Below are 17,172 nucleotides of genomic sequence, written 5' to 3'. Positions count from 1 at the left end.
TTCTGTTTGCTTCGCTTTTGCCTAATGACTTTGCGCTCACCTTCTTCGCCTCCTCGTGTTGTAGCTGTTATGAGAGTTCTGCAAGACACTGTTAATGTTAAATTTAACTCGTCCTTATAAGTCTTCAGGACAAGCTACCTAAGCATCAGCACACTTCTCTTGCAAGGGTGAAGTGCTTGTGTCTATAAAGGCAGTATTCTGCCTGGAAAGAGGAGCTAGCGATTTCTAGGGGGAGTTGTTTTATGTAGGCGTGAAATAATACTGCTAATAAACACTTTTTTTAAAAAAAAAAAAAAAAAAGTCCCAGCCCCCCCCCCCGATACTAATTTTTTTAGTACTCTGGTTGTTCTAATGAATTTGGACTTTTCTTGTTTGTGACTAGCTCAGTGAATTAACTTGGACTGTCAGCCAAAACTACCTGAATCGAAGCTCTGGGCTACTCCAGAATCTTTTTTTAGGTAGAAATTTTTATGTTCTCATCTGTTTTGTCATGTTTTTTTTATTACTATTATATTTTCATTTCAGGAAATCAGCTTTTTCAGATAACTTTTATGTTGGGCCTGGCTTTGGTTTTGGTTTCACTGCTGAAGACGTGGGCTGTGTTTGTCACTGGCCTGTAGGCAACCAGTGTTTTCCAGTCAGCGTTTAACTTTTGTTGTTTGTCTCAAAGCATGAATTGGGCAGTCGGCAGTCCTAAGGAAGGAAAAAAACCGTGTCTAGTGAGCGTAGATGGGATTTACGGAATCACAGCCACTCCTACAAAGATCATGCTGTTAACTGTCTTTTTGTGCTGAAACCACATTGGCTCTTGCTCTACAAGTCTCTCTTATCGAGAGACCATGAGGAAGCTGAACCAGTTGGCGAAGGAAGCAGCAGGTGCTACTCAGATATAAAGCCATCACAGTCAAGGGGTAAGGCCCTATGGAGGGAGAGGCCTCAGCGCCTGCACTGCAAAGAATGGTGAAATAAGCTCTGGTAGTCCCAGCAGTGTCTGGCATCCGTCATTTGCCCGTGGTCAGTCTGTTCAGTTCTGCAGGCTGTGGAGAGACGCTCTGGCTAGGATCTCTGTTCTGCACTTGCCCATGGTGCTGTGGTTCTTCAGAGCCTCCCGTAGGTAATGTTGCATGATAACCTTTACACTGGTATCCTGTAATATTTCCAAAGAGGCTTTATTAGACACGGGTGTATTTTCTCTTTTACAGTGTAATATTGACAGAATTATTGAACTAACCATAAGACAGTAGTTAATAATGTGTATAAGAGACCGAAGCTGTCCAAGAAGGCTGGTTTTCCTGACTGAATAAATGCTTTCCAGTGATGCCTTGAGAATGCTTAGTGCCTGCGTCTTCTGGAGGTCAGCATACAGGCCGTGGATTTTTCAAGAGCTAGTTTGTGTGACTGAATTAAGGATATCATGTTACTACTATCTGTCTTTTTAAGGTTTGTCTCTTGCTGCAAGTGAAACATTTTACCACTCATATTTTATTGCAGCTTTGACCTGCTGATAATTGTTTATTATGGCATGTGTGTTCTTACAGATAGGATCTGATGCTAGCAACCTTTTCCCTAGAAACAAGCTTTTTTGCCAAATAATCAAATTGCTTCTCTGTTTATTTACATGCCTACAGATAAAACACAGGTCTGCATTCTAGTTTGTAACATATTTTCCGTAGTAGTCATATAGATCCAATATTACCTTTATAAAGTAGATTGAGAAGAATAGTACAATGTCTGGAACAGATGTGTGTTCGCTTTTACAAGGCCCCATAGCATTACATTAAATTAAAGACTTGGTGTGAAAGAATGTATTTTCATAATCTTGTTTTTCTTTTAAAACAGACTGGAGGCCAAGAACAGAGAGCAGCACTGGCTGTAGGTAAGAACTGTAACTTACCCTGCAACTTACCCTGCTTAAAAACTCCCCTAATCTCTTAAAGGGCAGAAAAATGGATTATGCTGAATAGTGCCAATTTGCTCTTCAAGAATTCCTTTTTCCACAGTTGCTTCTATATCTTCTGAAATATCTACTCTTTGCTAGGAAGTACTTTGATCTATAACCTAATCCATTTCTCTTTCGTTAAAGATGATAAACAAGGTTGCAAACGTTTATTTTATTCCTTGCACAGTATCTGGTGACAGACAATGCAGAAATGGCTTTGAAGGATCTTCCCTGTAGCAATGTGAAGAAATTCTGTGCTTGAAGTAAAAGGCATTTTCAGTGTGTACAGAGCATACTAGACTGGCAACATTTAAGAGCTTATCCTGGAAGATTGTATTTAAACTTAAAAGATTGGAATGAGGAGAATGTTGTTTTATTCTTTTTTTAGAATTTATTTATTTATTATTTACTGAAGTTATTACATAACTTCAGATCTTTTCTGGACCAGGTGCCTTAAGCCAGAAACCAGCTTGTAAGGTTGAAGTGGGACATGTGCTTATGTGATGGTTTTGCCTTCTAGTTTTAAAACCCGCTACTTGTCACATAAGCTACTGTGTAGAGTATTAGTGTGTTATACTTCATGCTTATTGTGCTGTGCCAGCATAGCTGTCTTTCATCTGACAGGTACTAAATATGAAGTAGGATTTTGATTCTGATGATTTATCAAAAAGCCCTTTGAATTCTGGGGAGCTGATTAAATTCATTTGTCATCAGTTTGGTTGACAATAGCGGAAAACATTTCTGAGCTTCACATCTAAAGCGCTCTGTATACCCTATTGAAGAAAAAAGATTATGAGGCATTATAACTGTGTAACTGAAATAATTGCCCCCGATTGCAATACATGATCAATATATTAAAATACTTGTTTGGCAAAATCATTGGTTTTGTTGAGATCTATTTCAGATTTTTGTTGTAATTCTTAGGAGAGCTTAATGGCTGTGCAGATTCAGATGAACAATCCCTTTACCCAGTATTTTGTCTCTGTGGGTTTCTGGGAGGAGTCTAGGAGCAGAACAAACACATAATGATACTTTCTCTATCTGTAACAAACTGTAGTGGAAAATATCTAATGCTAGAGATGGTAGCATTTTCATGTGATGGCTCTTGGCACTTATCTGTGACTTTGGAAGTAACGAAGTTGCAATTTGAAACAATGCAGATCTTTACAGCTTGCTGTGCCTTTGCAAGGGATACAGTGTAAGAGTCACCCTACTGAGTCGGACCCTGGGTCTGTCTAGCCAAGTATGCTGTCCCAAGGGGTCACCATCCTGCTTCCTTCTGTGTTTGTGCACTTCGTTGTGCTCTCTTTCCACACCCCCTACATATTCCTCTACTAGGACAGTGCTGCTTCTGCTCAGGAAGATGAAAATCATTAAGAAAAGCTAGCAAAACTCTAGGGGTATCGCTTTGAACAGACTGACAGAGACCAGCGACAGCAGATGACAAGAAACTTCAATTTTCTTTGAGGAAACTGGGAGTGAAATTATTTCTGGTACTGAAGGGGAAATATTTACGAACCAAGAAAGTGTCAGCACTTCAGCTTCAGAACTAAAGTTCAGGTGTCTCTGACTGCTAATGTTTTTGCCTTCTCCAGCCATGCTGAGACAAAGCAGCTGCCAAATGCTTAATAGCATCCTAAACCAGCTGGGAATCACCAGTCTGAAGGGTTTGACAAGACTGGCTGAAGCCCTACCCAAGCAGCACTGTGAATAGGAAAGCACCGGTGAATGTGGCAATGGCAAAGTCCTAAAGCCTGTGGAAAACTTTAATCAAAAAGCTTTGAAGAATGAGGAAAAACTGAAATAATTGTCACTTTCTGAATAAAGTTAAAACTTGGAAAAAGCTTAAAATGTGACAAAACTCAAACCTTCAAACACTGGCCTTAAGCACATGCCTAGGGAAGAACAGGAACAGGGAGAGCCTGTATTAGTGTTTCTAGTACAGAAATATTTTCAGCTCAAGTATTTTTCTGATCCAGATGAGATTATTATATGTATTTGGTATTCTTTAGTAGCTTTCTCTTCCTCATACTTATCTCTTCTTCCCTAGAACTGCTGCAGACTTCTCGCATCTTTTTTCAGTGCATTGCACTAATCTATTGCATAAAGAGCTATCTCCTCTTTGTTATTCTTCAGTCTGTGTGATTCCTTCTAGTTTTGTTCAGTGCCAGTAGTTCTTGTTAGGAGTCTACTTTTTGTTGTTTATGCACGCTCTGTCACTTACGATTTTATAGCTCTTTGTCATATTCTCCTCACCTCGGAAATCTTTCAAATGAGTAGTCCAAGACAACTAAGTTGTTCCACATGTGGAAGTTGTTCCAGATCTTTGATCATCTATGTTGTGCTTCTCTGAACTTCTTCCAGTTCTTCCATATCCTTTTTGAGATGAAGGGACCACAATTTCCTTGTGTAAACCAGTGGTTCAAAACTGAATCACTGAATTAGCTGTTAATGAGCATAATTACATGCAAACCTGAGCTAAAACTAACAAGAGACAAAGATCTTTTCCCAGAATTGTAATGGCTGGCTTGGAACCTATAATCTTTGGTGTGAAGTTAGGATTGTTTTTTCCCTGATTCATCACCTTACAGTTCCCTACATTTAAATTTTATTGTCAAGCCGTGTTAGTCCTCAAAGATTCTTCTGCAGTTCTCCTGCCTCCCTTTATGCTCACTATCCTGAATAACAACATCACAGCAGATATTCTCGTCGTGCTGCTCAGGGCCTTCCTAGGTCATCTCTCAATATGTTGAACAGCATCCCTGCAAAACTCCACCAGTGGTTTCCCTCTGTTGTGAGAACCGATCATTTACTCCTTTCCTCTGTTTCTGTCCTTTTAACTGTTTATTCAGGAATCTTCCTTCTTATGCTGTGGTTGCTCTTAGTTTCCTTTAAAAGGCTTCTTGGGTAACTTTGACAAAAGGCATTTAAGAATCCACATAGATAATCAGCTGGATCACTATTACCTAATAATTTGTTTAGCTAAATGCACTTCAGTGGCTGTGTTTTTCAGAAATAGCATTGGAATAGTGGTTTTTATGTATGGTCTCCTGCTAAGAAGTTAGTCCTATCAGCATTCTTGTAGCTAAACCTGTCAGTCTCCTATAAAATAACTAGCGGTTTAGAGACTTTAGGCCCCCTCCAGTCCGACCTGCAAATCAGAGCACAGTTCTTCGTCCCCGAGGCTGGATGGACTTCCAGAATCCCAAGAGGTGCACAGAACCGCAATTCTCCATAAAAATTGTCCATACTTGCACCTTACAGTCCCATCGGATCAGTAGCATAATACGACTGGAAAATAGTAAACATTCCTCTGTATCTTTAATAGGTGGATGAAAATAAATTATCTTATGTCTCATATTTATGGGACAACCATAGTTTCATCTTAAGATTAAAGGAAAATTTGGAGTGGGAGGGGGGTAGAAAATAAGATGAAAGATAATAAGATTTAGCTAGAGGATGCTAGACCAATGTCTCTCTTTATGCTTGCTTTCTAACAAGAAAATCTGTCTGGACTCAAAAGTAGTTGATACTATGCCTCATGAGGGTGTCTGAAGAACTAACTGAAAATGTCAGACTGCTGCAGACTCTTCATCTTGCAAGAAATCTTGAGAAATTTTAAAGAACAACCAACCATGTAGAAACAGATTTTTTTTTTTCCTCCCCTAGCCTAATGCCTATCCAGTTTTGTTACTGCTTTTGGAAACAGATGGGATGGAAAGGAATATCATCTTGCTAGCCGTCATGTATTGTACCATCAGTAACTTGATGTGTTTCATTAGCTTTCTACATTCTGCAAACTCACTTCATCCAACTGGTGTACTGGAAAGAGAAAACTCTGCAGGGTGTTCAGCAAGCTTTCCTGAAATGCCGAAGTCAGCCCTTCCAGGGATGTGATCTGCAAGGCCATAGCACTTCCTTCCCTCCCGGGGCATTCAGAGCTGGTGTGTCACTGAAGCGAGTTCTCAGATGCGGCAGCATCAGGGTAATACGCACAAATGTTTCAGGACTGACATGCTGAAAAAATCCTTTGAGATAGAAAATGTAAATGTGATCTTTACATCCATCAACTTGATGACTAGATAACATGTCAGAACGTTGTTAGTATAGGAGTGCAGAGGAGCCAAGGCAGTAAAGGGGTGCAGCCGTTAGGAGCCAGCCCAAAACAAAAGGTTTCATGTGATATTATTTAAGAACAGTGCAGATAATTGCACTTCTTGTACGAGTGCATTCGATGGCAGTATTGCCAGGCAGTTTGTGAGAGCCTCAGTGGAACGTTGTCCAGCTTAATGACTGAAGCATATAGGAGTCTGGTTCATATAGATGAGAATTTAGCTATTTTGAAGAAGAAAAAAAAAAGCTTTTCCAAATTTCCAAATAAAACCAGGCTTGTAGAAGAAAGAGCTTTATTCTGTAGTGAAGTTAGGGATTTAAAATATTTTTTTCTAGACAGTATTTAGATAAGACTTGCACTTTTTAGGTTGAGTTGGAAGAACTGGCAGGAGGAGAACTTATCACAAGTTGGTTTAGGTTTTTCTGGGAGAGAAACTTGACAGCTGATAAATCAGACTGACATCCTTGAGATACGGAACTTTCTTAGGAATGTGGTGGTATACCACAGTTTTAATAGGTGTATCTTCCTTCTGTAGACTAAGTATTTTTGTAATGTAACAAAAAAGCAATCTGTAACCCTTCATTTTTTTTTTCCTCGAAATTTAGCTGCTGCAATTATAAAACAGGGACATCTTGCTGCGAAAGTGCCCTTTAAACACTCGAACGTAATGTGCCTTACTGAACTCTTAACACTGAGTTGAGGAATGACCAGCCTCAACCGAGATCCAGGCTGAAATCGTGCCTCTGTCATATAAAGTACTAAACAGCCATGGGAATGTGCAGTATTATTCTCAATGACTCTGACTTGTGGTTTTTTTCCCTGTTAAATGTTGTATTTTTTTGGATCTTTATGTTCCCTTTCTGGATGTGTTCCCCCCACCCCAAGCTGATGGAAATGCAACAGTCTCAGCTTGCTTTAAAGAGAAGACAGATCTACCAGTCTGTTTCCATGATCGTGTCACAGTTGGTTAAATGCAGTGTTTGGGCTGGGAGGAAGTTGCCTGCTGTCAGGCTTGCAAGGCGGTGAGGTAGTAGGGAGGGTTTGCTAGGAGCTTGGGGTTGTCTGGAAGATCAAGTTGTAAGCTGGTGACCTCTATTGGAAGAGCTGCAGCATTGCAAGGGCTTAAGACGTCCAGATTTCAAATAGGAGTAGAAATTGTGTTAGAGTGCAAGTGTCCCTGAACTAAAAGTAGTTTTCTGACAGTTGCAATTTAATTGAATTAAATACAAAGCATTATTCAGAATTCAGATAGAAAGCACGTTGAGCTTGCCTCCTGTTAAAAGAGGTATACCTAATGATTTGAGTCCCAAACTCACTCTTGGAAGAGCTGTGCACGGTTACTTGTTGAAGGGTGAATCGGAGCAGATTTCCAGGGGCCAATCTTTTCCCTTTTCAATTGAAGTTCTGTTTTTAAAAACAGAGTAATCCTTCCATACCCAAACAAAATTTTATTCCGGGCTTGTGTGGACATACTTAGGTATTTTATCATAACCCATATCACATAAGTTATTCAGTGTTAGCTGTGCCACTAAAGTGGTCCCAGATCACCAAGGCTTTAAGACCGTTTCTTCGAGAGGAATGGTGGATTCTTTAATGTCTTTTCTTTCATTTCCTTAACATGGAAAATGGAATGAATGAACACCGAGCAGACTTCACAGTGCTGGTTTCAGGGGTGTGAGCCTTTTCTTCACTAGACCATGTGCCTGGCAGAGCACTCTCTTCCTGATATGACAGGTTTTGAACCCATAGCTTTCCTCAGAAAGGAGATTTGAGTGATCACACGCACAAAAAAAGAAACTTCAGTTTCAGCTGAAACAGTCAGTTGTATCAAAGTGAGTTTAGCCAAAACACTGACATCAATAGAGGTGGCATTACATAGTTTTTACCGAGTACTTGTACTGAGTAACCTGAATACTTACTTTTAGATACAAAAATATTTTCTGTGTGGCAGTATAAACCTTTTCCATTATTGAGGTAAGATACTGCTGATTTAAACGCCTGGAATTCAGTGGTATATTTTTGCTTGTGTATTTTTATTCTTCAGGGGAAGAAATTATGGTGAATTATTTGTAATTAGTGGCATGTGGAAGAGTAACCACTAGATGTCAGTAGTGGAAAACAGTACGCAGCTAGATCTTTGCATAGGTTTAGGAAGTGAAGTGTGCTTTAAAAGTGGACACACGAACTGATGAGATCTTAAATTTGCTAGAACAAATTGTCTAGTAATGAATGAAATTGTATGTGTTATGTAGAAGTGATGACTGTGGTGCTTCCTATATTCATTTAATTCAGAATACGAGTTAGATTTGAGTGTTAGTATACAAGTCAATGCATTTTATTTTAATAACGTTACTGTCGCTAATGTCACTTCTGAAAATGAGACCAACTTATCCAAATGTAGCTTGTTTTAAGCTGGTAGCACCAGGCTTCTCATTCCTGAATGTAAAACTTAGAATTTTCATGTGTTGGTCTCTTTTCCAAGACTGAGTGATGATAACTTTTTTTTTTTTAAACTATTATTTCAAGAATTATTTCTTGTCTGACCAATGTGTTTTATTACTTTTTTGACTTGATTTAACTTCATATCTGTAATCACTTTCAGCCCTGTTAGTAATATCAGTGGTGGGGATTAGAATATTTCAGAGGGTATCCACAATTCTTGGACACTGGTCAGAAGAGAAATAGACTGCAGGGAAAACATGTTTTGGTCCAAGGAAAATATTAAGACTTTTTGAAAGGAGTAATTCCTGCAGTGTCGTTCACAAGCCTATTTCTGTCTCTGCAGCTTCCAGCTTTTAAGGTTGAGCACAGAAAACTGTCACTGGCTGTGAAGCTTAGCTGTTTCTTGGGGAAGGAAAGCGGCTCTCAATCCAATAGGTGGTCTGCTTTGTGGTACCGTGTGTTGCTAAGGGCTTCCTTTGGTTCAGCTAATGTGGGCAGCCGCTTCTTCGCTGTCTTTTTTTCTGTTCATTGCAAGATACTGTAGGCAGAAAATGGTCAGTAAGCCTTGAAACAGTTGCCAGGCTGATAAGGCTATCGTGCCAGAAAAACATTATAGAGGGACTTGCAGCTAGGTTTCTGTTTATGTAGGGGTTTATGTTCTTTTTCGCTAACAAAATATCGTGTTACCAGAATCTCTCTGGATGAGAGGTTTGTGCCACACATATCTAACCAATAAAAAAAACAAAAATGCAACCCCGCTCCACCCCAGAAAATGTTTGCTCTTTAATTGTGTGTGCTTTGTTTGTAGTATCATGCTGAATTGCCTCCAAAACTTAGATGGGAGTTTTTAATGGAGCACAGTCTGCACACTCTGGATGTTCCTGTTCAAGCTGTCTTGAGCTTCATTAAAAGTAGTCACGGGAATGTTGTACACCCTTCTAAAAGGTGAACTCATACTTTCTTTAGGCAGGCACTTCTTAAAGATTAAAAACAAATTTCATACATCTACTCATTTTTTACTACATCTGCTGTTTTTTACTAGTCTGAAAGCATGCTATTCCTCCAATAGAATGAAGCAAAATTCAAAATGTGCCACTTTCAAATGTCTGGCTAGTATTTCATCTTTCAGCAAGAGTAATTTTTCCAGCTGTTCACCAGTTGCAAACAAAATCATTTCCTCTTTCAGGTGAGAGAGGGGGAAGTGTCTTTGCTTGGTTGAATTTAGTTGCATCATGTATTTCTATTAAATTTCCTCTGGGCTTAGCTTAGGAAAAAAAATGGAAATGTGTCAGGGATGTTTTCAGCATGAAGGGCATGCGTGCAAGATTTGTTTTGAAAATATGCCTTTGCTTTCCGCTTGTCTGATCATGACACCGCATGCAACATCATACAACCCCATAAGGCTGTAATGGGCCAGATCATTGTAATCAAATGTGGCATTCCGTATGCCTTACTCTGCGCAAGTAGGTCAAGTTTGAAAGCGTGTTCTTGGCTAGCCCTTCCATTTCCCACAACTTGCTGCACGTGAGCCGAGTATTGTGCTAGTATATAGAGTATGTCGGGAGGGATTCTGGGCAGCTTCACAGGGGTATCAGTTTTTGGACAGAGGCTAATAATATATACATTTTTTCCAGTGCTCTGACTTTATCATGATGGATTCATGGCAACAAAAACTTTCATGTTCAAAAGTGTGTTTACTGAATGCCTTGCACTGTCACTTTACCTTTGAAAGCTGTACTGTAAAAATCTTGAAATCAATGAAACCTCCCTGGGGGAAAAATATTTGCCAGTTTTAAAGTGTTGCAAGTACCGTGCTCTCTCTTTCTGAGTGAGAATACCAAACAAAATTGGACAGAGATGGAGGCTCTGAAGTTATGGAAGATCAAGTAGGTAGTGGCCTAAACTGTACTTACGACCAGGCACATGAATAGTTTTGATTTTGTGATTGCAATATGCAAAATTCTTCTTGGTAAGGACTGTAATTTCAGTGTGGATTTTGTTCCAGTTGCACTTGAACAATTGTGGATCAGAAGGTCTAACCACCCAAGAGAGTCATCTTCAGTGAATGCCGACTCAGCAAGTGATGATTCAGCTCTGGGACAAAGTCAAACTGCATGATAGAAAATGCAGTCAGTGGTAGTAGCTTTATATTGTCTTTGGCCTTTACACAGGCAATTAAATCTTTCTTGAATTGGAGGTGGCTGACTATGGCTCTGTGCTCAAGAAGGACACTGTTACCACCGGAAGGCGTCCTTAAGTAGACACTGACAGTTCGATGTCAGAGCTAATTGAGTGGAACTTTTTTTTTTTTTTTTTTTTTTTTTTTTTTTTTTTTTAGAAAAGGATAATACTGCTTATTTCAGCTGAAGATGTGGACCTTCGGGGAAGTTGGAAGAATGTTTGATAGACCAGTACTAACTGGGAATGCAACCATGGTGATTAATTACCAAGATACATCTTTATAAAACTACCAAAATATTCTGTGCTGATGATATTTTTTACAGAGCATCAGATAGCAGAAGAGGCTCCCCAAAGATGACTGTGACTAGTCCACTTGTGAACTATTACTTTTTACTACCTGCAGATTGTCATCATCTCATCATGAAGAGGATGCCTTTCCTCTCTTCCTCTACTCTTAAAGCCAGCAGTGATCATCCCTTTCATGTATTTTGAGCACAGCAGAACAAGAATCCATGGTAACCCTGGCTCTGTCAGGAGCCTGGGTTGGAGGTCATCAGGAGCTGGAGACTATCGCTAAGCTAGCTTGCTCCGTACAGGGATTCATCCAGTTACTGTGCTGACATAGCAGTCTCTCTTTTAACTCGCACTTTCTCCGCCCTGTCTCTAGCAGCTCTGCTTGTATGAACTTAACTCTCACTCTGTGGAGTAAGAGTTGGGAGGTCTCTTGGGAATAAAGGGCGAGGAAACACTGGTAACAAACTTTGCGTGGTGAAGTCCCCATGGAATCTTAAAGATGAGGATTAACACATACAGAGTTCTATCTAGGATACAAAATAGTAGTGATAATGGTGAAATAGCACATAAGCATGTCTGCATAGCCATCTATCCAGTCCACAGGAGATTACCGACAAGGGTCTTCCTTCTAGGAGGTATTTAATGTTCATTTTTCTGAGAACTAAGAAGCCTGTGAAACTTGTATGTTTTGCCCTTCCTCGTGGCGGGTTGTGATCATGGGTACTGCATGCTAAAGGAGCCCTCCTGAACTGCCTTTCTTCTGCAAGAACTGCCTTGAGTCCTTATAACCGTTCTGTGAGACCCCTGCATGATTTCTGAAACCATCTGCAACTGCAGTGGTGTGGCAGTAGGCTTCGGAGTTGACACAAGTGTGTAACTGTGCAAACAACTGATTGCTGTTAACTCTTGCACAGATACAAAATGTAAGATTTGATTTAGTAAAGATCCTTCAAGAAAGACACAACCCGGAAAATAATCCCAGGTGCTACAGTTTGTGTTTGCAGTCAAACTGTATGATTTTCTTGATTTGCCGGATGACTCCAAAGTTGAAGTAATCTATGACTGTTATTTGTTCTTCCTGCCTGAAATAGGTCTGATATTACTACAAACTGTCCAGCCTCTGTTATGGCTTCTCCACTTTCTGATTCTAACCTGGTAATTCCATAGCTGGGCAAACAGCCCCTTGCAAATTCAGGAGATCAGAACGCAAAGCTGGAAAACGCCTCGAGATCCATGAGTAACTATTAGAATTCATCTTCATAAAATAGCATTGTGCCTGTCCAGCTTCTGTCAGACTTCCATTTACTTAATAAAAACTGTCCAAGTAGCGAAAGTTTTGCCACCAAGAAAGCAAAAGTGATCTCTTAAAAGGAATTGTGGTTGTCAAGATTTTTTTCGGTATGCTTAATACACAAAGAAAAAAGTCTGTCACAAACTTTATTACTAAGAAGTGAACATACAACTCTGTATTCATTTAAATTGAAATGTATCCCTGCATCACATGTCCTTTTGTTTTTGCTGTCATAATTGAGTTAATTCCTTCTCCAATTTGTCTCCTTTTCGGAAAGAGGGAGTTCGCTCAACTGGTAACGCTGGGTCAGTTGCATCTTCTGTTTGGACCTGTTGCATATTTACTGTTTTGCAATAGTGTCAAACCTTTTATTGTGCTTTACTATTTGTTAACAGCACTCTCCCAAAAGAAACCTTCTATTGATACTAGAAAACTTTTCTAGGAGATGAAAGTTTGTAAGAAGGTATTTGTATTACAAAACTGAGTCCTCACCTCATTTACTCTTTCTAGGAAGCAGTAGGGATTCAATTCTGCAGTTACTAACTGCACTTCTGTAAACTCACCTTAAAAATATTTAAACCACTTGCATGACCCTGTAGACTGTTATGAAACTGGTCAAAACAAAGGCACAGCTACAAGAGGCATTCACATGAGGGCCTGAAAATATATTTATTTTTGGAGAAGGGGATGATGCAGCTGCAGAGCAAATGTGTCAGTAACTTCACATACTGTTAAAGTTCTCTTTAGGCATTTAACGCCATTTGCTTTTATTTTTCAACTTGCTTGTTAACATTAGAATTGATATGCTTAAGATACTGGTCTGAGATTGGGATTTGATTTTTAAATCTGGCTCTGTGCAGACTTTAATTGGTGTTAGGCAACTTGTTCTTCTGCCTTTTTATTGCCCCGTTGAAAGAATTTGTTTAAGAACGCCTGTTTACTTGAGCATTTTCCAGATGATGAATGTCTTCGTTGTTGTGGATGGGGCTAAGGGACTGTGTCCCGTGTTGTGGAATATGCTTGTGAGACAGCAAATAGGAGTTCTCTGCTATTGCTAGTTTGCACAGTGTTGGCACGCGTGTAACGCTTGAGGAGTTCAGTAAGCTGTGCAAACGAATGAATGCTATGGAAAACGCTACCTCCTTGGAGGTTTCGATGGGTTCATTTTTAAGACAAGAGTCTAAACTGGAGATCCTAATTTGAAACATCCATAAATAGTGGGTGTTTCTCACAGGCTAGGAGATCTGCTCTGACTTCCCAGTGAGCTAAGATAACGTGCTTGGGAAGCAAGACTTACATTTTGTGGTGTTTAAAGGGGAAAGTTTAATGCCCAAATAAGCAAGTGTACGCATAGTGATAAGTTTTTATTTGCAGAATCCACTGTGATCAGTTGTATTACACTCAAAATTGCTTCTGTAAAAATTTAGGGTTTTATCTCTTATTCAGTTACTCTTTAACTGTTGGTGGAGCTAAGACTAATGTTCCTAACTTGTTGCTGAGTAATTTTCAAAAATCTGGGATTAATTCCCCATTCCGTCTCTAGTTTTTGTTGGTTGTGTGTGTTTTTGCCAGATCTTGTGCATCCCAAAAACCAAATGACTTGCTGTTCTTGGTTTACTATTCCCAGATATACCAGTTGCATATTTTAAGGAATTCAAAAATCAGGCAGCACAGGATCTGAAAACTTAATTTGCCAAAATGATTTCTGACTTTACATTGCTTCAGTTTTCTTGACATGGAATAAATTCATCATGATTCTTAGCATCATCCTACCTCCCTCCAGATAAACATCGCTCTTAAGTGAACGCAGAAAACAGAAGAGCAGCCCCTGGTAGGCTGGTAGAGTTGCACTAATTTGAAACAGGAAAACTGATTTTTAGGGAAGACATTGAAAGGGGGTAGTTCTGCAAGTTAGTATCTTGAGTTTGTCTTGCTGCAGCATCCGCTGGCCTACTGATACTTCAGGGTCGTGGTTCTTAAAGTATGTTTTCAGCATCTTGAAGTCTCCAAAACATGGGAGGGTCTTTGAAAAGGCTGACTTTTCATGAAATGCTTTTTTCTTAGTCCTGCTGAAGATACTGAGTCCTGAAACTTGGGTAATGTTTGAAACTGTTTTGTGAATTTATCTGAACTAGATTAATCACTATTTAATTTTTCTTCCGCTTTTCTTTTAGCTAGGATATGACAACAAACATAAGAAGAACTGTTGAAACTTGATTATCTCCTGTTTTTGGAAAAGTCTAACTTGCATTTGGCTTGTCATTTTGCCTGATTTGATGGAAAAACTGTTCATTGGCCACAGATGACTGCTTCTAAGAGGCTTTCTGAAATTATATTTGTTTTGGATTATGGAAAGATGTTCAAAATCAGGTTTATAATAAAACCAGTCTCATTTGAGGTGGCTCTAGTCCCAAGCAGTAGTGATTTTATTGGCTGTGGGTTGCTGCAGCTACACAAAACAATTACTCAGTCATCATAAATAACCATAATTCTTTAATTGTATTAAACTGCAGATGAAAAGGAAACAGTAATCCAAAAGTTTATTTTTGTGAAAGCTATTACTCTTCATTTTTCAATAATTGCTCCTCCTTCAGAAGAAGGGGAGAGGAAATGCACTGTGACGTGCACATTTACTACTTCCCACCACAAGGTGATGGATCTGCCATGTGCAAAACTGGATGGGAGCCCTGCTCCAGCTGAGCCTCAGGCGTGTACTTAAAATAGGAAATGATTATTGGAACTAAATTATTTTGCCATTTTTATTTTTAGGTTTGCTGGCATGGGTAATCTCATTAAGGTGCTAACCAGGGACATAGACCACAATGCAGCACATTTTTTCTTGGATTTTGAAAGTAAGTCTTTTAGCCCTTCACAGCTGGTGCATTTAAAATGGTAACAATAGGTTTGCTTATACCTGCTGCAGTGAAGGCTAGGGGGACTCAGTTGCAAATCTGCAATTTGAAAAAGGGTTGCATGTGGGTTTTTTTGATTTTTTTTTTTTTCTTTTCTCCAGTAGTAGCCAAGCCACCATCATGCTACTGTGTAAATTTTATTTTCTCGTGCTTAGTCATTTTGGGTCTCTGTGGTCAGTGATGTCTGTTCATCTGCCTGCAAATCAAGTAATCATAAAACAAAAAATTCTGTCAGTATGCCATAGTGATCTGTGCTGAGCAGTTGTTCACTGTAATAGCGTCTTACATGAGAGTGCGTACTAAATCATGCCAGATGCTGGTTTGTTCGTTCATGGTGCACTTAATGTGTATTTTTACATCCAAAAGTCCAAAAAGGAATTGTGACTGAGCTTCACAAATGTTTTAGGCACCTTGTGTAAAAGATCTGTGGCATACCTACGTTAGCATTTTCTGCACATTGAGATGCTGCATACTGATACTGCTTTCTATAATGGCCTTCTGACAAAATTACCAGGGTTGAAAAAATTAAAGCTCTTTACCTCTGTTGTCCCATCAGGTAAAAATCTGTAGCATGGCTATCATGTCAGTGCTTGCAAATAGGGTGCTTAGCCCTCAGTGTGGTACTGCTGCTCAGGACACTGGTGCTAGCAGTGTACCAGGACAGAATTGGTCACTTCCAAGGCCTGCAGCTGGAGTTCTGCCCCTTGCTCAGAGGGGAGGCTGTGAAGACACTGGTGACGTAGGTCACTTCTTGCAGGAGAGCTGCATTGCATCTCTAGGATCGCCAGCTGTACGTCCTCGAGGTGGGGGTGACCCTCCGCCGTTGCGCATCGTAGCGGGAGCCTGGAGGACGGGTCCATGCCTGATGGAACTCTTTGGTTGCCCCCCGCCACCACTTCATTCAACTAGATTTGGGCTGTTCCTTCTTATAAAGGGATATTTTCTTTTCTCTCATTCTTGTCTTGGCAGGTACCTTAACATGGGGAACCTTCTTAAAGTTTTGACATGCACAGACCTTGAGCAGGGGCCAAATTTTTTCCTTGATTTTGAAAGTGAGAAGATGATTTTATATATCTATTACTCTTTGCCTGCAGTAGACTGCATTTGTCACGTACTAAATGTATGTTTTCACTTTGCCATCCTTCTAACAGCTTTGCATGCCTGAGCTATGAATAGTTCAGTGAACACTTGTAGAAAATAATCTGTTTTAAAATAATTGCAGTTCCTAAAAATGTAAAATCTTTGTTTCAGGGAGGGCTTCCAGATTACATTTAACTTAGAGTCTGATGTGGTTCTCATTTTAAGCCAAAGAACTTCAAAAAGAATTTGAATTACTGAAGACCTGCTAAAATTACAAGGATCTTTAAGGACTGAACATGAAACCTATTTCTATTTTGTGCACCTCTAGTGTACCACTATGTGCTGAATAATGCTGAAAATACCTACTGGCTCACAAAAGCTATTCATAGCTCTCTAGCATCATCATGTTAAAGGTATATATGTGAACCTTATTTGATTTGGCATTGAAATTTGGCAGTTAACTTCATACCTCCTTAAAGGGGGGCACTCAGAGAGTGTATAGCCCAAGTTGCTTTTGAAAAGAAGAGAAACTTGTCTGATCAATGCCAACTGTTTGGGAAGGTTCACATATAGTATTTCTGCTTTTGTTTTTGTTGCATGGTATAATAGAGTCTTAAGAATGGCAGGTAAGTGTTGTTGGCTATTGCTATGCATGTTTAATTACTTTGTTTTGGGATATGCTGTTGCTTTACCCAGCTGCAAACCAGCAAGCATAAAATAAGAAAACTAATGTTCAAGTGCTTTTTGCCTATGAAATAAAATGCAATGGAATAGTATATCAAAAAAGATGAGTTATATTGACGTGGATAATTTGAGATGCATTGTAATTCCAAATTCTTTTTCAGTTATGTTTGGTGAAACTGTGGCAATTGGTTATATTAGTTCTAATGGGAAAGAGAATGCGTGGAGAATTAGGCTC

General features: G+C 39.5%; 1 protein-coding gene across 5 annotated transcripts in view; it reads left to right on the top strand.

Annotated features, from left to right (window-relative positions):
* CYRIB (CYFIP related Rac1 interactor B) overlaps positions 1 to 17,172 on the top strand; it is a 97,282-nt gene that overhangs the window by 64,526 nt on the left and 15,584 nt on the right. For 2 of the 5 annotated variants that reach the window (XM_064507870.1, XM_064507867.1), the window contains 2 exons: positions 1,840 to 1,876; positions 15,031 to 15,113. In XM_064507870.1, the coding sequence (XP_064363940.1) occupies positions 15,041 to 15,113 (73 nt within the window). In that variant the 5' untranslated portion in view covers positions 1,840 to 1,876; positions 15,031 to 15,040. Of the gene's footprint in view, positions 1 to 1,839; positions 1,877 to 15,030; positions 15,114 to 16,142; positions 16,226 to 17,172 lie in introns of all 5 variants that reach the window. The other 3 variants (XM_064507868.1, XM_064507866.1, XM_064507869.1) reach the window with 2 other exon arrangements.

This window comes from Dromaius novaehollandiae, chromosome 2 (assembly GCF_036370855.1).
Source record: "Dromaius novaehollandiae isolate bDroNov1 chromosome 2, bDroNov1.hap1, whole genome shotgun sequence".
In the NCBI taxonomy this organism is placed as follows: domain Eukaryota; kingdom Metazoa; phylum Chordata; class Aves; order Casuariiformes; family Dromaiidae; genus Dromaius; species Dromaius novaehollandiae.
This window is presented reverse-complemented; position numbering and strand designations above follow the sequence as displayed.